The 17,229-nt window shown below is 46.8% G+C and overlaps 1 protein-coding gene across 1 annotated transcript in view; it reads right to left on the bottom strand.

The window, feature by feature from the left end:
* LAT2 (linker for activation of T cells family member 2) overlaps positions 1 to 17,229 on the bottom strand; it is a 46,782-nt gene that overhangs the window by 3,687 nt on the left and 25,866 nt on the right. The window contains 8 exon segments of the mRNA XM_027862522.1: positions 167 to 238; positions 768 to 839; positions 2,864 to 2,919; positions 4,713 to 4,743; positions 7,379 to 7,414; positions 13,510 to 13,547; positions 14,622 to 14,679; positions 15,275 to 15,318. Coding sequence (XP_027718323.1) covers positions 167 to 238; positions 768 to 839; positions 2,864 to 2,919; positions 4,713 to 4,743; positions 7,379 to 7,414; positions 13,510 to 13,547; positions 14,622 to 14,679; positions 15,275 to 15,318 — 407 coding nt within the window.

The raw sequence follows: 17,229 nt of genomic DNA, 5'->3' as shown, positions 1-17,229 counted from the left end.
CGGGTTCCCCTGACTAAAGGGCGGGCACTCTATCCACTGTGCCACCAGCTGCCCCAGAGCAGGGGCCTGTAAAGATCACCCCCCAGGGCAGAAGGGAGCCAGGGCCATAACCCTTCACTAGGCACCTCTGGCTCAGACTCCCAAACACACAGTCTAGGACACATACTTTCTCCCTTTATCGACTGTCTCCACTGCTCGATGGATGCCGAGTTCTGATAATCCGCAGACTCTTCCGCAGCTGAAGGACAAAGCAGAGAGAGGGTCGAAGGAGGAAACCAGTGCCTTCGGGGCGCTCCTTCCCCGAGCTGAGCCCCCACAGCCCCCATGCTCCTTCTCCCCAGCCGGGGGGTGAATTAGAAGAACCCAGGTCAAGCAGAGAGTCTACGGGATGCAGAGGGATGATCGCGCTGCCTCGATGGAGGGGAGGGAGCGCGGACTGCTCACATTTACGCAGCGCTTCAAGGTTTTCAAAGCCCTCGACATATGCTATCTCATTTAACCTTCCCGGGCCTCAGTCTCCTCATCTGTAAAATGAGGAGGCTGTTCTAGCTGGCCTCTGCAGTCCCTTCCAGCTCTCGACCTACGGATGAGCCCCTGAAGGACAATCCTTGCCCTGCCGATCTCACAAATAAAACCTTCAAGTCAAGCTTGAAGACCTTGAGAAAAGGGAAGCCGCTCTTATCAGCTTTCCTTCTCCAGAAACCAAACCAGCCACGCCCTCCACCCAGCTTGACATCCAGCTATCAGCCTGGCCGGCGGCTTCTTACCTTTGTCTTCACCTTCGTCCACGGGTGGGCAGATCAGAATATTCTCGTAGGAAATCGTATCATCGTCGTCGTCTGCAAGAGAGGACAGAGGAAAGGCAGTGGCGATCGGGTGGTTTTGGAAGAGGGCTGTGTTTTCTTAAGTTTCATTGCTACCTTCTCTCCTCCTCTTATGGCTCATTTCCCGTCCTCAAAGCCCACCTCCTCCAGGTGCTTTCCCTGATTATCCCCTCAGTCCTCTGGTTTCTCTGTATGTCCTCTACGCTCACAGTCCTGCTTAGTGTCCAAATCGGTCACTGTACTAGGCACGAGAGATACAAAGATAGACATAAATCTCCCCCCTGCCCTGAAGGACTTTATATGCTATTGAGAGAGACAAGTAACCTATAAGTAAAACCTGAATATATGCAAAAAGAAAACAAGGTAATTTTGGGAGGAGAGGAGAGGAGGGTGAAACAGCAAGGCTTCCTGTAGAAGGTGTAGCTGAGCCTTGAAGGAAACCAGGGATTCCCAGAGGCAGAGGTGAGGAAAGTGTGCATCCCAGGTATGGGACACAGCCAGTGCCAAGGGCCACAGGTGGGAGATGGTGTCCTGGGTGCAGAACACTGCAAAGAGAAACTCAAAAACTGGAGCATGCTCAGAAGGGGAATGACTAGACCAGGGAAGAGTCTGGAAGCCAGGTCATACAGCACATAGGCTTAGGAAAACTAGGTTTCTAAAGGATGAGTTGAAGGAACTGGGGATGGTTAGCCTTGAGGAGAATTAGGGAGGACACAGCAGTTCTGTGCAAGTATTTGAGAGGGTGTCGTCTGGAAGACATCTTCACCTGGATGTCCAATGGATGCGTCCAAAATGGAATTCATTACATTTTTTATTGTTATTATTATTTTGGAGGTAATCGGGGTTAAGTGACTTGTCCGGGGTCACACAGCTAGTAAGTGTCTGTGGTCAAATTTGAGCTGGGTCAGTGCACTGCACCACCTAACTGTCTCGAATAATTCATTACATTTCCCACTGCCACCACCAGCCAACCCTCCTCCAAACTGCCCATTTTGGTCTAGGGCATGAGCATCCTCCTGGTCACCCTTGACTCCTTCCTCATCCTCACTCTCACTTCCAATCTGTGGCCAAGACTTGCTATGCCACCGCCAAAGCATCCATCCCCTTCCCCCAACTCCTCTCCTTACACAGCCATCACCCTCGTCCAGATCTCACCATCTAACTTCTGGCCTCGTTTGTTAATCTCCTCACTAGGCTCCATGCTTCCAGACTCTCCCCATCTCCAGTCCCTCCTCTTCTCAGCCACCAAATCAATATTTCTTTTTTTTTTTTAAACTTTTACAACAGAATATTTACTTTAAAGCTAGAATCACAAATATAACCATACCTGGAATGCAGTCTCTCTGCATTAGAATGTAAACTCCTTGAGGGCAGGGATTCATTTGCTTTTCTCTTTATATCTCCAGCCCTTAGTACAATGCCCGGTATACAGTAGGTAACTAATAAATGCTGCTTGGTTGCACTATCTACCTTACAAGGTAGCCATGAGAAAAGTACTTTGTAAACCTTAGGTACTGCATAAATACCAATTGCTTGTTATTATAAATGGAGGCACCTTCAGACCTCTTTCTCTGAGATGGCACTCACACACCATCTTCTGCATCAAGCCTCTCCTGATCTCTCCCAATCTTGTATTTGACTATTTTGTAAATATCTGTATTTATTACTTTCATATTTATGTTGTATGTATTTTCATATGTACTCACTGTCTCCCTCATTAGGATAAAAGTTCTTTTCTAGGAAGTTATTCTATTCTTTATACTCGAATCTCCAGAACTTAGCAGTCTGGCATATAGTAGGTGCTTAATAAATTCTTGTTGATTAATTGATTGATTAATCTAGTTCTAGCCAGGTTAACCTGCTCTTCCTCCTTACCCATACCCAGCGGTTCCCACCTTCCTGTCTGGGATTTCCTTCCCCATCTCATTTGCCTTTTGAAGTCCCAACATCCTTTGAGGTCTAGCTGAAAAGTCCCCAGTCCAGTGATTCCCCTCCCCCCTCATTCCCCAGTTCATGCCCACATCTGGAGTGCTCCCTACCTTTCACTTGCCTCGGGAACTGCACAAAGTTGTAATAATCTGTTGCAATGGGATCTCTGGAGAAGAAAAAACCACAACACAGAGACCCGTGTAAAAGATGCTGCCCTCCATGAGCGATCATCCTGGGAGCTGTCCTTTCCTGCTGAGGTGTGAGGCTGGCAGGAGGTCAAGGTCAGCCTTTCTGGACCTCCTTCCCCGCCCCAGTTGTTTTTGTTTAAATGCTATTTGAGGTTGTTTCTCTTGCCTTCCACCCCCTCACCCCTCCCACAGTGTCTGTGATGTCAACAATTTCCATCAGCTCAAAGGGCAACTTTTAATTTAATTTAATTTTTTTCAATTTCTAACCACAATTCATGAAAACAGGGCTGTTCTCTCCTGGCTTACTAGTTGGGGATAGGGGCTCAGCGAGCTACCTTGGACAACAGCCTCCTGCCCCCCCCTCCCCAGCCCCCATCCCCAACCTCAGCTTAGGTTATAAAATCATCGGATGTCAGAGATGGAAGGGACCCTAGAAGGGAAGAGAGATGAAGATAGAGAGGAACGGAAAGACAGACAGATGTCCATGAAGGAAGGAGGGCCAGGGGAAACAATATACATGATGACTATAACCATGTAACTGGAAAGAGCAACCACATAATAAAAAATGAATATTGTGAACTTGTAAAGAACAAAGTTGGCCCCAGGGAGAGAGACTGGGGTGGGGCAATGGGGGGGGGGGCCAGGGACACATGTGTGGAACATTGCAGATACCGTCAGGTGTTTTCCCATGCATCACTTGGTTTTGCCGAGTTTTTTTTTTCTCCCCCTTTTTCTAAAAAAAAAAATCTTTGTTCCAACAGATGGAAGGGGGATAGGTAGATAACTAGAGAGAGAGTGAGAGAGAGAGAGACAGAGAGAGAGAGAGAGAGAGAGAGAGAGAGAGAGAGAGAGAGAGAAATAAATAGGGAGGCAGAGAGAGAGATGGAATGGATGGATAGATAGATAGATAGATATAACTGTATTTCAGTGTTGTTTTGTCATCTTATGAATTTTATTTTGTGCATTTACAACCAGGATTCTGAGGAGTCGGAGGGTTTCACCAGATTTCCTAAGGAGTTGGTTACACCAAAATGGTGTTAAAAAACCTCTGGACTAGAGGGTCCCTGAGGGCAAGGACTGTGTCTCCCCCATTATAACTGGAATCTTCCCAAGGGCAGGGACTTCCATTGCCTCCTTGCTCCCCAGTTCCTAGCCTGGGCTCTGTCCTGCCTGGAATTCCTCCCTTTCTTTGAAATTCAATATACTTTGCACTTGCTTATCTAACTGTTTATTCCTTCCCCCACCCCCAATTAGATCAGAAGTGTGGAGCCTCTTTTGAAGGCTTTGGAAGGCAGGTGGAACCAAAGGACAGGCAGGAGCCACCTGTCCTGAGACACAAATATATCCATACCTGGAATTCAGTCTCTCTGCATTAGAATGTAAACTCCTTGAGGGCAGGGATTCATTTGCTTTTCTCTTTATATCTCCAGCCCTTAGTACAATGCCCGGTATACAGTAGGTAACTAATAAATGCTGCTTGGTTGCAGTATCTACCCTACAAGGTAGCCATGAAAAAAGTACTTTGTAAACCTTAGGTACCGCATAAATACAAACTGCTTGTTATTGTAAGTGGAGGCACCTTCAGACCTCTTTCTTTTTCTCCATAATTCAGAGAAAGTTTAGAGCTGGGTTGTTTCCATCAGACAGACTTCCCCACCTGTTTCTCTGAGAAGGAACCCTCTATTCCCAACCCCCATTTTTCTACCCCTGTATATTTTGAGAGAGAAAGCCAACATAAAGGAGGTACCGTGACAAGGAAAAACCAACTTACACGTAGGCTGGTTCGGATTCTCTTCTGCTTCCTGCAAGGACAAGGATTTGATTAGAAAATTAGGATTGGTCTCTCCCAAATCCCCCCTTCTAATATTTATTGATTTCCTCCATTTCTGTAGCAGATAGAGAGCCAGCTGCAGAGCCAGGAAGAGCTGAGTTCAAGCCCTGTCTCTGACACGTTGGCTCTGTAACCCTGGACGAGCCTATCAGGGTTCTCAGCACCCCCCCCCCCCCACACACACACAATAAGTTTCAGAGGGGGTGCCGACCTGCCAAAGGAGAAGTTTCCTCACCTGGGAGTTCCTTGCACCGTTGAAATCACAAGCCTCGTCCCGATTCCTAACCTACATTTTTCATTACCTTTGTTTCTAAATAGATCCTTTCCTCTCCCCTCCCCAGTCATGCCTTCGCAAAGAGTTTTAAAATAATAATAGCTAGCATTTATACATCGCTTTAAGTTTGCAAAGTACTTTACAAATATTATCTCATTTGATCCTCACCATAATGCTGAGAGTTAGATGCTATTATTATCCTCATTTTACAGATAAGGAAACTGAGGCAAACAGACTTGCCCATGGTCACCCAATTAGTAAGTGTCTGGGGTTGGATTTGAACTTAGGTCTTCCTGACTCCAGGTAGCGCTCTATCACCACCTAGCTGCAGTTCAGTAAAACTACACTGACACAATCCGACAGTACATTTATATGCCCATAGTTCCCCACCTCCACAAAGAAGGGAGAGGTGAATTTTCTTATCCTTTCTTTCAGACACAAGCTTAGACATTGTAATTACATAGCATTTAGCTTGATAAAATCCTCTTCTTAATCATACCATTCCCCTGCTCAAAAAAACCGTGTCTCTCTGTGGTCTAGGGAATCTAGCCAACTCCTCCTCCTTTCTCCATGTTATAGATAGGGAAACTGAGGCCCAGACAGGTTAAGAACTTGCCTGCGGTCTCACTGCCAGTTAAGAGTCAGATTGTGAGCTCTTAGGGCTGGGACTCTGTTTTACCTCTTTCTATATCCTCAATGATTAGCACAGTGCCTGGCACATATTCATTGACTGACTGGGAGAAAATTTGAACTCAGGTCTTTCTGACTCCAAGTCCTCTATACCACACTTTCTTTCAAGTTCCCCTACTTGGCATTCAAGGCCCTCTGCAATGTAGCCCCGACCTGACTTTTCCATCCCTTCATAAACCCATCTTTGCTCCCGCCAGCCAGGTCCTAACGTGTCACGCTCATTCCTGATCCTAAGCTAGTCTCCACTCCAAAATGCCAGATCTACTACCCTCAACTGAGTCAACCAATCTCAACATTCTATGACTCTGAGCTCCTACAGGTCCCCAGCTCGGGGAGACAGTGTTTCAGAAATGCACTGACTCTGGAGTCAAGACTGGTCTCCCCGTGAAAGGTAAAAGGGCTGGAGGAATACGTCTCTGCTCTCCAGTAACCAGTGATCCCAGATCCTATATCTGATGCTAGAAGGATCCTCAGCAGCCAGCTAGACCACTCCTAAGGGTGGCTGCTTCCCTTAGGTCCTCAGGTAACCTGTGGGTGGCGACTTCTGAATACGGTTCATGAGCCCCCACCGGTGTGGTTCCCATTAACAATCAGATGGATGAGCAAACGGAAACCCAGAGTCACACAGCTGACGAGTGTCTGCAGCTGGATTTGAACCAACTCCAGGCCCAGGAAGCTGTCTACACCATGTGTCATTCATTTGACCAGAGGAGACTAAAGGACCTAGTTAAGAAGATAAGGTCTTACATATGTAGACCTCCTATGGGACTTACTTAGATTAACTACACATATGTTTTTCAACTGATAAACATTTATTAAACACCTACTATGTGCCAGGCACTGTATTAAGGGCTGGAGCTCCAAAAAGGGACCAAAGTTAAGTCCCTGTCCTCAAGGAGCTTACAATCTAATAGCTCTAATCTATTTGTTATGAGGGTTTTATTGTTCTTTATTGTTGTTCCGTGAAGAAGGCCAAATGCTCATTAATTGGAAACATCATATGATTAAAGTTTTCTAAAAAGAAGATAGTGTATGATCTTAGGCAAGTCCCTTAGTCTCTGGGCCTCGGTTTCTTATCTGGAAAATGAGGAGGCTGGAGTAGACGACCTCGCAGGTCCTTCGCACCTTTCCATTGAGATCCAGGTTGGAATCCTAGCTCTTATACGTACTACTTGTGTGGCCTTGGGTGAGTCACTTCCTGTCTGTGGGCCTCAGTTTCCTCATCTGCAGAATGGGGGGTTTGGACCAGAGGGCTCCTGAGACCCCATTCTGGCCCCAGGTCTATGTTCCTATTGGCCTGTGAACAACCTTGTGTAGCATCAGTTTAATAGCTGAGGAAATTGAGGTTCCAAGTAGTGATGTGATGTGTCCATCATGGCACAGCTGCTTCATCTGGAAAGGTGCAGATCAAGAGTTTGGGATGGGAGTAGGTAAAAGACAACAAGGTCCTGTATTTAGAGCTGGAACGTCGTCTAGATCAACCCACTCATTTTACAGTTGAGGAAACTGAGGCCCAGGTGTGAGTAGTCAGCACAGTCAGGATTTGAACCCAACTCCCTGACTCTGAATCAGTGCTGTTTGTGTTAGACCACAAAGGAAGGGGCGTCCTTCCTAGAGCAGACTTTTTGGCAGGCTGACTTACCTTTCCTGAGGTTCTGATACCTGGGGGTGTCAGGATCTGAAAGAAACCGGAAGGTATCGATGTGGGGTCCGATGCTGCCTGGTGCCAGGCTTGTGGACATTCCAGACTCCTTGGGTGGCTGTGGGAGGTCCCAGGCCCTGGCCTCCTGAGGGGGATTGCTTAGGGGACCTTGGCCAATTCATTCTGAGCTGGAAGAGCAGGGCCACCATCTTCAGGCATAATTTGTGGGAAAAGCATGAGCCAGACCCCCAGGCAGGGCCGACCTCAGCCACACTTGGAGAGGGCAGCTGAGTCAGAGCCCCATCAATCTCAGAGCAGCCAAAGGCTGGGGTCCTCCTCCCTCTTGCCTGCACTGCTCAGCTTCCCTGGCTTCCCTTCTGGGCTGACAGCTGCTGGTGATTTCAGGGACGCAGTAAGGATCTCCCTGCCTCCCCAGATCTCTCCTCCCACCTGTTGCCTGACATCCCCCCTGATGGGGACAAAGCTTTCTCATCACCAGGGAGGGCTTATCCTTGGAATTCCAGCTCTCCTGAGAGAGGGAGCCTCACTGGCATTGAGGTCTATAGAAGGGGTGGATATCAGAGCCTTTCTCCAGAGCACAGTTTGATGTGGGGGGTGGGGAGTTAGACAAGATGAGCTTGGAGGACTTCTTAGTCCAGGAGAAAGAACCCTAGCTTTAGAGTCAGAGGAACTGGGTTCAAATCCTGCTTCTGATTACACTACCTGTGTGATCACCTAACCTCTCTGTGCCTCAGTTTCCTCATCTGTAAAATTAAGAGGTTGGAGTAAATGACTTCTGAGGTCCCTTCCATCTCTAAATCTATGATCCTGTAACCTCTGAGGTCCCTTCTAATTCTGAATGTCTACAATTCTTAAAAACAGGAATTCTTAATCTAAGGGTCCATAAACTTGTTTTAAAATATATGTATTTTGATAACTGTATTTTAGTATAATTTGTTTCTTTTTAATCTTGTGTATTTTGTTTTGGGAGTTTAAAAACATTCTGGGAAGACATTAATAGACCGAAGAGTTCCAAAAAAGGTTCAGGAACCCTACTTTTAAAAGGGAGTGTTGGGGGAAGGGGGCAGTCAGCCACCGGGGGAGGAAAAGGACAGGAAAGTGAGAGAGGCTGGGGTCTTCAAAGCTTCACAGTTTTGCAAAAAAATAGCAACGTCTGGTGGGAGGAGTGGGGGGTGGGGTAGTTTGAGGAAGAGACACATGTCAGTATTCACAGTGGAACCAGCAAAAATTCATCACTAACTCATGACCTTTAATATGAGACAGATGTTTCCACAAAGGACCCAGCAGACTATCTGTCCTGAGGAGGAAATGGGGGAGAGGGGAATTGGGAGAGGGGCAGAAAGTTGGGAATACAAGCTGGGCAGAGAGGTGTCTTTGTCCCTGTGCAAAAGTCTCTGGGCTGGAAAGTTTGGGTCCTAACCAAGCTGGGTCCTAGCTTTGACTTCCTTATGGGGGTCCTCAGGGAGCCTCAGTCCAGTCTGAGGTAACTAGATGACACAGCAGTTAGAACTAAGGGCCTGGAGTCAGGAAGACTTGAATTCAAATGCCACCTCAGACACTACTACCTGTTTAACCCTTGGCAAGTCACATAATCTCTGTCTGCCTCAGTTTCCTCATCTGTAAAATGTAGACACTCATAATAGCACTTACCTTCCAGGGTTGTCATGAAGATCAAATGAGATGATATTTGTAAAGAACTTAGCACACAGTAGGCACTCTATAAATGTTAGCTATTATTTCTATCCAGAGTGCCTCTCTCTCCCTTCATTCCCCACAGAAGGCTCAGGGGAGCAGCCAGATTGGTGCTGGTGAGCAGGAGTCTTGGGGAGCCCCTGTCTCGTTACAGTCTGGTTTTCTCTCCCTCACTTCCCACCCTTATTTGTGGCAGAAGAGACAATCTCCACTCTAGCTGTGCCCACTGCAGGACCCCCACCCACGCTAGAGTTTCAGGATCTCGGAAGGGTGTCAGGGTCACAGAGAAGAGAAATGTTGAGTAGAAGACCTGCATCCCATTAACAACATGCCACCTACATACGTGATTCAATGCTCTTAGAAAGGTGCCTCTTCTCAACTCACCCCCCCCCCCCCCCCAAACTCTCCCCCCCCTGTCAGATGCTGAACCTGATTCCACCATTCATTCCGGCATTCCCTCGGCCCCTGGAAGTCTGGAAGTTGGAGGGCCGGGCAAGGAACGTCAAAGAAACGAAGAGATGTGGTTTTAGAAAGAATGGTGACCTCCTATGAGTCAAGAGAGCCCTCTTCTAAGCTCCGATGCTCTTTGGTTACTCAGCTTGTGACCTGGGTGAGTGACCCCTCCCTGGCCCTCGGAGCTAACAGGACTGCATGCTCTCCAAGGCTCTTCCCAAGCCTCCAGTTCCAAGCCGCAGTGGGACAATGTGATGGGGGCAGCGGGGCTTTCCAGTAGGTGCCCATCAATCACATGTAGGTCGTTATCATACCATTATAGCTGTAGAGCAGAAAGGACATCAGAAGCCGTCTAGTACAACCCCCTCATTTTTAAAGGGGGAAATCGAGGTCGGGGGAGGGGTGTGTGAAGTGATTGTCCAAGGTCGGACAGGAAATAGGTAGCAGAATCGGGATCTGAACTCAGACCCTCTAACTCCTGACCTAGGGATCTTTCCGCTGTACCATGATGCCTCTCTAGTTGGCAGAATGAATGAACTCTCCTAAGGAAAAAGCAAACCAAACAAAACCAAACCCAGGAACAGACAGATTTACAAGTGAATTCTACCAAACATTTAAAGAACAATTCATTCCAATACTACGTAAAAATGTAGTTTGAAAAAAAACTAGGTAAAGAAGGTGTCCTACCAAATTCCTTTTACGACACAAATATGACTTTGATACTTAAACCAGGGAGAGTCAAAGCAGAAGAAGAAAACTATAATCCGGGGCAGCTAGGCGGCGCAGTGGATAGAGCTCTGGCCTTGGAGTCAGGAGGACCTGAGTTCAAATGCGGCCTAAGACACTGAACACATACTAGCTATGTGACCCTGGGCAAATCACTTAACCCCAGTTGCCTCACCAAAAATAAAAACAAAAACAAAAAACAAAGAAAACTATAAACCAGTTGCTGTAGTGAATATTGAAGCAAAAGTCTTAAACAAATACCAGCAAGGAGATTACAGCAATATATCACAAAGACCATACACTGTGACCAGGCAGGAATTCAGTGCTGGTTCAATATTAGAAAAACTATAAGCATAATTTGCTATATTAATAACAAAACTAATAAAAATCATATGATGACTTTAATAAGTGCAGAAAAAGCTTTTGACAAAATATAAAACCCTCAATACTGTTTTAGAAAAAAATACTAGAAGGCAAAGGAATAAAAAGAGCTTTCCTTAAAATGATAGGTAATTTCTATCTAAAACCAACGTCAGCACTTATCTGTAATGGGGATAAGCTAGAAGCCTTTCTAATGAGATCAGGGGTGAAGCAAGGGTGTTGATGGCCACCATTATCATTTAATATTGTACTGGAAATGCTAGCTATAACAGTAAGAAAGAAAAAGAAATGGAAGGAATAATCGTAATCAATGAGGAAACAAAATTATCACCTTTTGCAGATAATTTATTTAGAGACCCCTAGACAGTCAACTAAAAATGTAGTTGAAATCATTAACTACCTCATCAAAGTTGCAGGATATAAAATAAATTCACATAAATCATCAGTATCTCTCTGTACTATCAACAAAACCCAACAGGAAGAGATAAAAAGAGAAATTCCATTTAAAATAACTATAGACAGTAAAAAAAAAAAATACTTAGTAGTCTACCTGCTAACACACACTCATAGGAACTATGTGAACACAATTATAAAACACTCTTCACATAAAGATAGATCTAAATAATTGGAGAAATAAATATTGCTCGTAAGTAGGCCAAGCCAATATAATAAAAATGACAATCTTCTCTAGCTGGTAGATGGAGAAGAAATAGAATGAGCTGAGCATAGCCATCTCTGGGGTGGAGGCGACACCCTGACGAAATCCCCCATGGGAGGACCCTGGGTTGTGCTTGGATCAGGTCTCTGAGATGGAGGGAGGAGGGTATACCTTTCCTAGTCTGAGCAAGACCTCAGGTTGCTATCAAGCCCCAGCCCAGAGAATCTCAGAGGCCAGCAGGTTCACCCTGCACAAGAAACCCCTCTTCAATCTCTACTCCACAAGGCGGGGTCATCCACCCCCTCCAGAGGCAGCTCAGCCCCTTTAGCAGAGATCTCATAGTTAGGGAGATTTTCAAGACAACAAACCTTGTTCTTCCCCTGGGGCCTAATGGAAAAAGTCTAATCGCTCTATTCCCAAGACTTCTCTTCAAATACTTAAGCACAGACATTGCTTTCCCATTAATACTTCTCTTCTTTCTTCTAAATAATCCTGGTTCCTTCAGCCCAGTTCAAATGGAATCAACTCAGAGCCCTAGATCCATCATCAATTCCTACTCTCCAGGGATAATACGATTAAGTTTTAAGGTTTTCAAAGTGCTTTATCTCATATTGTATTATCTCATTTGATTTGATTTGTATAGCAACCAGGGGAGGTAGGTGGTGTTATTAGTATCCCCATTTTGAAGGCAGACAGAGGTTAAGTGACTTCCAGGGTCATACAGCTAGTGACCCTAAGGAAGGACCCCAGTGCAGTTCTTCCTCATTCCTAACCAATTTTTACACTTCTCAGACACCTCCAAATCATGCCTGTCTGGCTTTCAGGCCATGACCCCCACCTTCTCCTTACAGACCACAGGGACTTTATTCCCTGGAATCCCTTGGGCTCTAAGAGATAAGCTTTCACTTTATCTGGCCCAGACCCTGGTCTCCACCTTAGTTCCTAATCTTCTAACTCTATCTGGAGCCCCCACCCACATTCCAGCTGCTTTCTTCCTAAACTGTCTCTTCATTTGAATAGAAGTTCTCCGAGGGCAAGGACCAGCTGGTTGCACCTGGCACCTGGTGGTTTTTGTTGTTTGTCCTTCCTTCTCCAAGAGGACCATGACATCAGGAAGGTGATGCCTGGCACCTGGTGCAAGGTAGGGCTTAATAAATGCTCGACCTACCTACTTGTCTGTCTGTCTGTCCGTCTGTCTGTCAACCTGTCTAGCCCTCTAGTATTATTATTACAAGATTTAGAACTGCAAGGGAACTTAGAGGCTATCTAAGGTCCAACTTAGTGGCCAACTTTTTCATTTTACAGATGAAGAAACTGAGGGGGAGGGAAGCTAGGTGGCACAGTGGATAGAGCACTGGTTCTGAAGTCAGGAGGACCTGAGTTCAAATCCGGCCTCAGACCAAACGCCTGACACTTACTAGCTGTGTGACCCTGGGCAAGTCATTCAACCCCAATTGCCTATAAAAAAACAAACCAAAAGAAAAGAAAAGAAAAGAAAAGAAACTGGGGGGGGCAGCTAGGTGGCACAGTGGATAGAGCACTGGCCCCTGAATCAGGAAGACCTGAGTTCAAATCTGTCTTCTGACACGAGCTGTGTGACCCTGGACAAGTCACTTAACCCTGATTGAAGAAAGAAAGAATGAAAGAAAGAAAGAAAGAAAGAAAGAAAGAAAGAAAGAAAGAAACTGAGGTGCTCCACAGCATCATCTAGATTAGAATTGGAAGGGATGTTAGATGCTATCTCATCCAAACCTTTCATTTTACAGATGGCAAAACTGAGGCCCAGAGAAGGCAGTCAGTCAATAAGAATTTATAGGCAATTACTATGTGCCAGGCACTGTGCTAACAGCTAGTCCACAGGATCATAGAGTCAGAGTTGAAAGGGGCCTTCAAGGCTAATCTAGTCCAACTCTCATTTTACAGATGAGGAAACTGAGGCCCAGGTTGGTTAAGTGATTTGCCCACAGCCACACCTGTAGGTTCTGACCCCCATCTTTACTAAGGAGTACTTCTTGGTGGGATCCAGGCTCTGAATTCCCGACACAGGCCCCTGCTCTCCCAAGGTGGCTCTGGCCAATCCACTCCCCTCTGGCCTCTCCAGGCCTCCCACCCTCTGGGAATGACCCTGGACTGCCCATCCTTTGGGCTGGCCCTAGGCACGTTGGAGGTCTGGGGAAGGGAAGGGAAGTCACACACTTACCTTCTGCTCCAGCCATGGAGTACAGCCATTTGTCCTTCCTGCAAACAAGGACATCCCAGCTCACACCTCTGCAGAGTCAAGGTGTTTGAGTGGCAGACAAAGAGGAAGGCCCCAGATAGACACCGTGGGGCGTGGAGGAGGGGCCCAAAGAAGCATGGGGTGGGTCCAAAGGAGGCACACCGGCTCTAAACTCTGAGAATGTTTTTAAAGGCAACGACACAGGGGGGTTAATGGGTACATGGCCCACAGAGTGATGGAAAGAGGAGACGTGGTCCTGTTCACTGAGTCATGCCTTTGCTTAGAGACAAAATCTACTTACTTACTGTGTGACCTTGGGCAAGTCTGAGCCTCTCCGAGCCTCATTTTCCTTCTCTGTAACATGGGGGGCTGGTCTAGATGCCCTCTGAGGTGCATTCTAGCTCTATGATTCAGGGTCAAGGACTGGCTAAGAGGCGCTGGGACAATTCCTTCATTCCTGAATTCATTCATTCTCAAATTCCATTCATAGAATTAATAATCGATGGAGACCGTTAATTATTCAGTCAATAAACATTTCCTAAGCTCTTACTAAATGCAAGATACTATGCTAGGTGCTAGTAGGGTGGATTGGGAAAGATCTAGGAGTAGGAGAGCGCTAACAATAAATAGTAACTAATGATATTTATATAGCCCTTTAAGGTATGCAAAGCTCTGAATGTCCATGATCTTATTTAGATTTGGAGTCAGAGGACCCGGGTTCAAATCCTGCCTCTCCCACTTACTCCTGACTTTGGGCAAGTCATTTAACCTTTATGGGCCTCAGTTTCCCCCTTTGTACAGTGAGCAAACTGGACTAGATGGCTTCTGAGGTCCATTCCAACTTTATGTCTCTGATCCTTTGATCTCATGTTCCTTTCATCGAAGACAATTACACATTAACTGTAATTAATACGAGGCGGAGGGAGGGGGATACACCAAGTACTCTAGGCAGCCAGAGGAGGGAGAGGCCACTCCTGGCTGGGGGACCAAGGAAGGCTCCAAGGAGTGGACGTCGAAGCCAGGGCAGCGGACTTCACATTTTTTTAAAGAGGGATATTAAAGGTGCAGGAAGCCTCAGGCTACCTCTGTCCTACCTCGTGTCAGGGCATTGAATGGTGGAATATTCAGCCGGCTCTGGGCCCATGCCTGCTACTGTTTTGAAAGATGGAACAAGAGAGGCCGAGATTAGTTAGCGAGTCATGGGGCAGCCCCCCGTCGACCTCAGCCCAGGCCCTTCTCAAAAGACCGGATGGCAGCCCCGGTCCATTCAGCCATGCTGCTCTGCTGAATTTGTCGTTCTCTGACCAGCCCCTCCCTGCAAACCACAAAGATGTCAGCCCAGAATAACAATTTGTGCTACAAACCAAATTTCTTATGACTACTCTAGGAAGTCCATTGTATCATCACGCCCATCTTACATAAGGGGAAGACTGACCCGCAGAATATCGCAGCCATTGAGTGTCTAAGGCGAAATGTAAACCCAGGGCTCTTTGTCCGTGTTGCCTCTCTGGATCCTAGGCCAAAGCCACACCAGAAAGATGGGGCCATCTCTAGCTTCTCCCTCCTGTGGTGACCCCAGTGGTTTCACCAAATGAGATGAGATGAGTCATGGCACCCAGGTTCTAGCTGGCTCTCCCCTTCCTTCAACTGCCGTCCCCCTTCTCCCTCCCCCACAACCCTACACCCCAAGATACCTACCACCCCCAACCTCCTGCAACCAGCCAGGCTCCTTCCTCTGTGTACTTACTAGAAAAGGCCCGGGCAACCGCAAAACTTTGTCGTCCTTCATCCCTGAAAAACACATGGAAGAATGTGACAAGCAGGCATGAAGGGAAGGGCAAGTGAGGATGAGACCAGGAGCAGGGATGGAGCCAAGAATCAGAGGAAGGGGAAGATCTGGGAAGAGGGACTGGGAGCAGAGGAGAAGTCGATGGAGAGAAAGGACGGAGAAGAGGGAGAAGACAAAGAACCGATAAATGGAGAGGAAGGTCAGAGGTGAAAGACAGAGCAGAGACAGAGAGGGGAGATGGATGGAAAAGAGAGAAAGAGGTGGATAGGAGAGGAAGGATAGGGAAGAAGGAGGGAGGAAGGGAGGGATGGACAGGAAAGACAGCAGAGACAGAAAGGAGGGATGGATGGGGAGGAAGCACAGAGAGCAGAGACAGAAAGGAGGGGTGGGCGGGGCAAAGGAACAGGGAGGAGGGATAAGTGGAGAGAAAGCACTCAAGGGAGGGATGAATAGAGAAGAAAACATGTAAGCTCCTTGGGGTCACAGATTGTTTCACTTCTGTTTTTGAATCTCCGGTACCCAGCACAGTGCCTGGCATACAGAAGGGGCGCCATAAAAGCTCTGTCATTGACTGCCATTGAATATACAACTTTTCAGTCTCTACCCACTGCCCCCCCCCGCCATGTCTCCATCAGGATTCTTTGTCCATTCATTTCCAAGCACTTTTATTACTATATGGATGGATGTTTCTGAGTTCCTTAGTCTTATGATTCTGCTTTTCTCAATTTGCATTAATTAAAGGTGATTTATTAATGAACAAACATCTTTCTAAATTTCCTTATCTTCCTTGCGCTTTGCAGTCTTAATGGCATCAGAGCATTCCGTTATAGTCATGTGTTTAACCATTCCCCTAGTGTTGGCTGTCTAGATCACATTCCAGACCAATGCACCCATGGAAATCTCTGAGCAGGGAGCTAGCTTCCTTTGCTCATTTGCTTTTTTTTTTTAAGTGAGGCAATTGGGGTTAAGTGACTTGCCCAGAGTCACACAGGTAGTAAGAGTTATGTGTCTGAGGTCAAATTTGAACTCAGGTCCTCCTGACTCCAGGGCCGGTGCTCTATCCACTGTGCCACCTGGCTGCCCCTCATTTGCTTTTTAACAACTTCAAATGATATTTCCGATAATGGAATACATGGTCAGAATGCAGGCTTTTTGTCACTTTCCCTGTTTAACTCCAGAATGCTTTCCAAAAAGATTCTAAAATTTGCCATTTTACTAGCCGTGAATGCTGTACATGTCGGCATTTCTTGAACCTACCCAGCATTTCCTTCTACATATTCTCCGATTTATAATTGCCACGGAATCTGACCTCATCACCCCCCACCTAAGTTATTCCGAATTAGCAACATTTATCTGGATCTTTGGGTGATAGGTGCACTGCCATTTCCTCCTGTCAGGGGCAGCCCAGAGATTTCACTGGCTCTGTATGGTCTCACATTTTATCTGTTCTATCCAAGGGCACCTTGGGGCTATGACGCAAAAACTACCAGAACTGAAGATCTAGACAGCCAGCCGAGAGCTAGAATGAGTCACTCCTTGGGTCTAAACCACCCCCAAGGCAGGAAATGGCTGTCTTCGGCATTCCAGATTCCAAATATTCCTTTACCAAGGGCCCCCGGTCTTTGAATAGACAGAGGAAGAGGATCAGAACTAGGGACTGCAAGGTCTCACTCACATCTCCTGACCGCAATCATCATCTCAGGCCCTGAGATTCTCACTTCTGTCTTGTGGTCCAGAACGTCGATATTAGGGTTAATCTTCCTCCTCTCCCCTTGGGTCTCCACTCCTTCCTCCCCTTCCCTCCTCTTCCCTCTCTCCTCCCCTCCCCTCCCTTCACCTTCCTTCCCTTCCCCCCCTCCCCTCCCCCCTCCCCTTCTCTCATGTGTCTTCTCTTCTCTTCTCTTTCCTCCCCT

Source organism: Vombatus ursinus, unplaced genomic scaffold (genome assembly GCF_900497805.2).
Source record: "Vombatus ursinus unplaced genomic scaffold, bare-nosed wombat genome assembly UNPS02014768.1, whole genome shotgun sequence".
NCBI classification, from domain to species: Eukaryota; Metazoa; Chordata; class Mammalia; order Diprotodontia; family Vombatidae; genus Vombatus; species Vombatus ursinus.
The sequence above is the reverse complement of the archived record's forward strand: the minus strand, read 5'-3'. Positions and strand labels throughout refer to the sequence as shown.